The following is a 3,414-nucleotide window of genomic DNA, read 5'->3' on the forward strand; positions in this document are numbered from 1 at the left end:
AAGTAATAATATAAAATTAGGACAAAAAATATTTCAAAGAAATGAAAATAAATGGACACTTTTATTTATATTTAAAATAAATTATTCCCAAAGCTAAATTATGCAGATATTTTTTATTTAATTCAAACTATTAAGTAAATAAAAGTGATTCCACATCTTTTTCATCTTAATTTTTAAAATATCCATTGCTTATGAGGATGATATCCCTGCAGTAAGAGAACACAAACTAAAAGTTTGGGTTTTGAAAAGGGTTTTTACATTTTTCAGTGTTGTCTGAAAGAGGAAGAGAGGAGAGAGAGAGGGAGGCGATGGAGGGTGCATCGTATGCGCGCATGCCGAGGGTGAAAATCCGCGAGCTGAAGGATGATTATGCCAAGTTCGAGCTCCGGGATACGGATGCGAGTATCGCGAACGCGCTGCGGCGCGTAATGATCGCGGAGGTGCCGACGATCGCGATTGATCTGGTGGAGATAGAAGTGAATTCGTCAGTGCTGAACGACGAGTTCATTGCGCACAGACTTGGACTCATTCCGCTCACAAGTGAGCGAGCCATGTCCATGCGCTTTTCACGTGACTGCGACGCGTGTGACGGCGACGGCCAGTGTGAATTCTGCTCCGTGGAGTTTCACCTTAGGGTTAAGTGTATGACTGATCAAACCCTCGACGTCTCCAGCAAAGACCTTTACAGTTCCGACCCCTCCGTCGTTCCCGTCGATTTCTCTGACCCTGCTTCCTCTGATTCTTCCGAGAACAGGTGCGTGCTTTTCTTCATTTTATTTTTGGTTTTAAACCCTTGGTTTTTAAATGGGTCTTTGTTGATTTCAACTGGGTATTTTGTTTTTCTCAAATTGCTGTTCTTCGTTTTCAACTGGGTATTTAGATTTTTGAAATGGTCTTAATTGATTTCAAATGGGTGTTCTACCTTTTCAACTGGGTATTTCGTTTTGCCGTATGTGTTTTCTTTTTCTCATGTGTTTATTTTTAAATTGGCATTCTTCGTTTTCAACTGGGTATTTAGTTTTTTCATATGGATATTCTTCGTTTTGAATTGCGTGTATTCAGGGGGGTTATCATTGTGAAGCTGAGGCGAGGACAAGAGCTGAGGCTGAGAGCGATAGCTAGGAAGGGGATTGGCAAAGATCATGCCAAGTGGTCACCTGCTGCAACTGTCACTTTCATGTATGAACCAGAGATTCATATAAATGAGGACTTGATGGAGACACTGACTCTTGAGGAGAAAAGAGAATGGGTTGATAGCAGCCCTACACGTGTGTTTGAAATTGATCCAGTAACACAACAGGTTTGGGTTCTTCTCATTTGTTTTCTTATGAATTTGGTTATGCACTTTCTACCATTGTTGTTATCTTATCCATATTCTGTGCAGAACTACAAAATTACCTCGCATGCCTTATGTGTTTGGTGATTAAATGCTAGTTTGTTTGATCACTTTAGTGTATTGTTTTTTTGAATTTATCATAACATATGCATGCCGATTATTTCTGATCAAATTCGCAAGTTTATGCAAATCCTTTAACCTGAACATTGTGTGCTTTCACTTCAACCATTTGGATTAAAGTTGAGAATAAAGTGCAATTAGAGGTACTTCGTTTGTTTTCTTTGTGTGTTCAACGATAGACACTAGTAATTTGATGCTTTTGAAAGCATGATGCTGCTTGTGTATAAAATAAATAATTTGCAAGTTTGTTTTTCAGCTAATTTGGATAGGCTTATAGAATGGCATGCAGAAGGCACGTTCAGTATTTAAGACGTAATATGTTTTCCAGAGCATAAGCACTAGAGAACTAATGTTTTGTGAACTTCCTGTTCATCCAAATATACATTAACTTACAACTCTTATACAGAACTAATGTTTTGTGAACTTTCTGTTTTGTGAACATTTTTACCCTTAAACACTTTGTTTTATTAGGCTGGGGGTAGGGTAAGGACCAACACAAATGAGTGGTGCGTCCTTGATTTTTGTTATTATTTACTGTTATGTGTTTGTTTACCTCCTGGACTTTTTATTGTTAATTATGGATATATATTGAATTTGCACCCTTCCCACTACTTGATCAGAATGTTTAATAAACTAACTCTTGCGTTCCCATGCTTATCATCTCTTGCATTACAAGTGTGACTTTTTATTGCTAATCATGTATATATAATGAATATTGACTAAGTGATTGACTTTTCAATTTTCCTCATTATCCTGCTTTCTGCTATTGCTACATGCTTGTGTTTTATGGTTTGGTCATTATCTGAGATTGATAACTATAATCTCAAGTGCCAAGAAAAAGAAAAACAAAACATTGCTAGAATGAATGTGAAGGACTTGCACTGATTCAGTTTTTTAAGTTATCAATTTCATAGAGAATCTTGAGCCGCAAAGAAATTTACTGTAAACGAGAATTTAGTATCAAGATTTGCTATCCAGCTCATGAGGTGTGGGTGTATGGTATTCTGGAGCATTATCTACTGAAGATATTGTTGTCAAAGGAAGGCACATTAAGAGTTCTTAAGTGTATGATCTATCTGGCTAATTCTGTCAGCGACAATGTCATACATATTTTTGTCTACTTTGAAATGTTTATATGCGGTGCTTAAACTTAACAGTTAACATCCCTTTTTGGGTTCAATTTATTTTGTTGTAATGAATCCTTCTTTGATATAATTTGCATTATCGAATTAGAAGATTGATTTTTCCATCTATGAAAATCAAATGTGATGTTTTTGGCATTTATTAGGTAATGGTGGTTGACGCTGAGGCATACTCATATGATGATGAGGTGATCAAGAAAGCAGAAGCCATGGGGAAGCCTGGGCTTGTGGAAATCATTGCAAGACAAGATAGCTTCATATTCACAGTTGAATCTACTGGAGCAATTAAAACTTCTCAATTAGTACTAAATGCCATAGAAATTCTCAAGCAGAAGCTGGATGCTGTGCGGCTATCTGAAGATACAGTGGAGGCTGATGATCAGTTTGGTGAGCTAGGTGCACATATGCGAGGAGGATAACTGAGTTGATTGTATTAGAAGGATATCAAATTTGTTTCCCTGAACTTGTTTCTTTCTTCTTCTACTTAACTGAAGCTGCAGCATGTTTTAACTTGTTGGGTCGAAGATGCTAATTACTATTTTCCCCCTTGAAAAACAACATAGATAGTTTTTATCTTTCTATCCTCTTCTCATGCTTGCTTCCTTTATTTCGTTTATAATGGTGGAAAGCAAAAACTCAAGTCTGCATGTCTTAAGAAGCTCCAAGTCCTTTAAAAGCTTTTGCTTTTGTGTTGTTTGGATCCTGTAAGCTTACCATATACTAGATATTATGCAATTCCTCTTCAATTGAATGTCACTTCTCCCTTCAGTCCTTTTATGCTCGGTGCTTTGGAAATCGGAGAAGCTTCATTTACAT

At 37.0% G+C, this 3,414-nt stretch overlaps 1 protein-coding gene across 1 annotated transcript; it reads left to right on the top strand.

The window, feature by feature from the left end:
- Nucleotides 1-209: 209 nt before the first annotated feature.
- LOC148191631 (DNA-directed RNA polymerases II, IV and V subunit 3-like) lies at nucleotides 210-3,177 on the top strand. The gene is made up of 3 exons (XM_088101112.1): nucleotides 210-754; nucleotides 1,063-1,300; nucleotides 2,745-3,177. Exons 1-3 carry the CDS (start codon nucleotides 309-311, stop codon nucleotides 3,015-3,017), a joined length of 957 nt encoding a protein of 318 aa, XP_087957238.1. The 5' UTR covers nucleotides 210-308; the 3' UTR covers nucleotides 3,018-3,177.
- The last annotated feature ends 237 nt before the right edge of the window (nucleotides 3,178-3,414 follow it).

This window comes from Vigna umbellata, chromosome 10 (genome assembly GCF_029865625.1).
Source record: "Vigna umbellata cultivar VRB3 chromosome 10, Vumbellata_1.0, whole genome shotgun sequence".
In the NCBI taxonomy this organism is placed as follows: Eukaryota; Viridiplantae; Streptophyta; class Magnoliopsida; order Fabales; family Fabaceae; genus Vigna; species Vigna umbellata.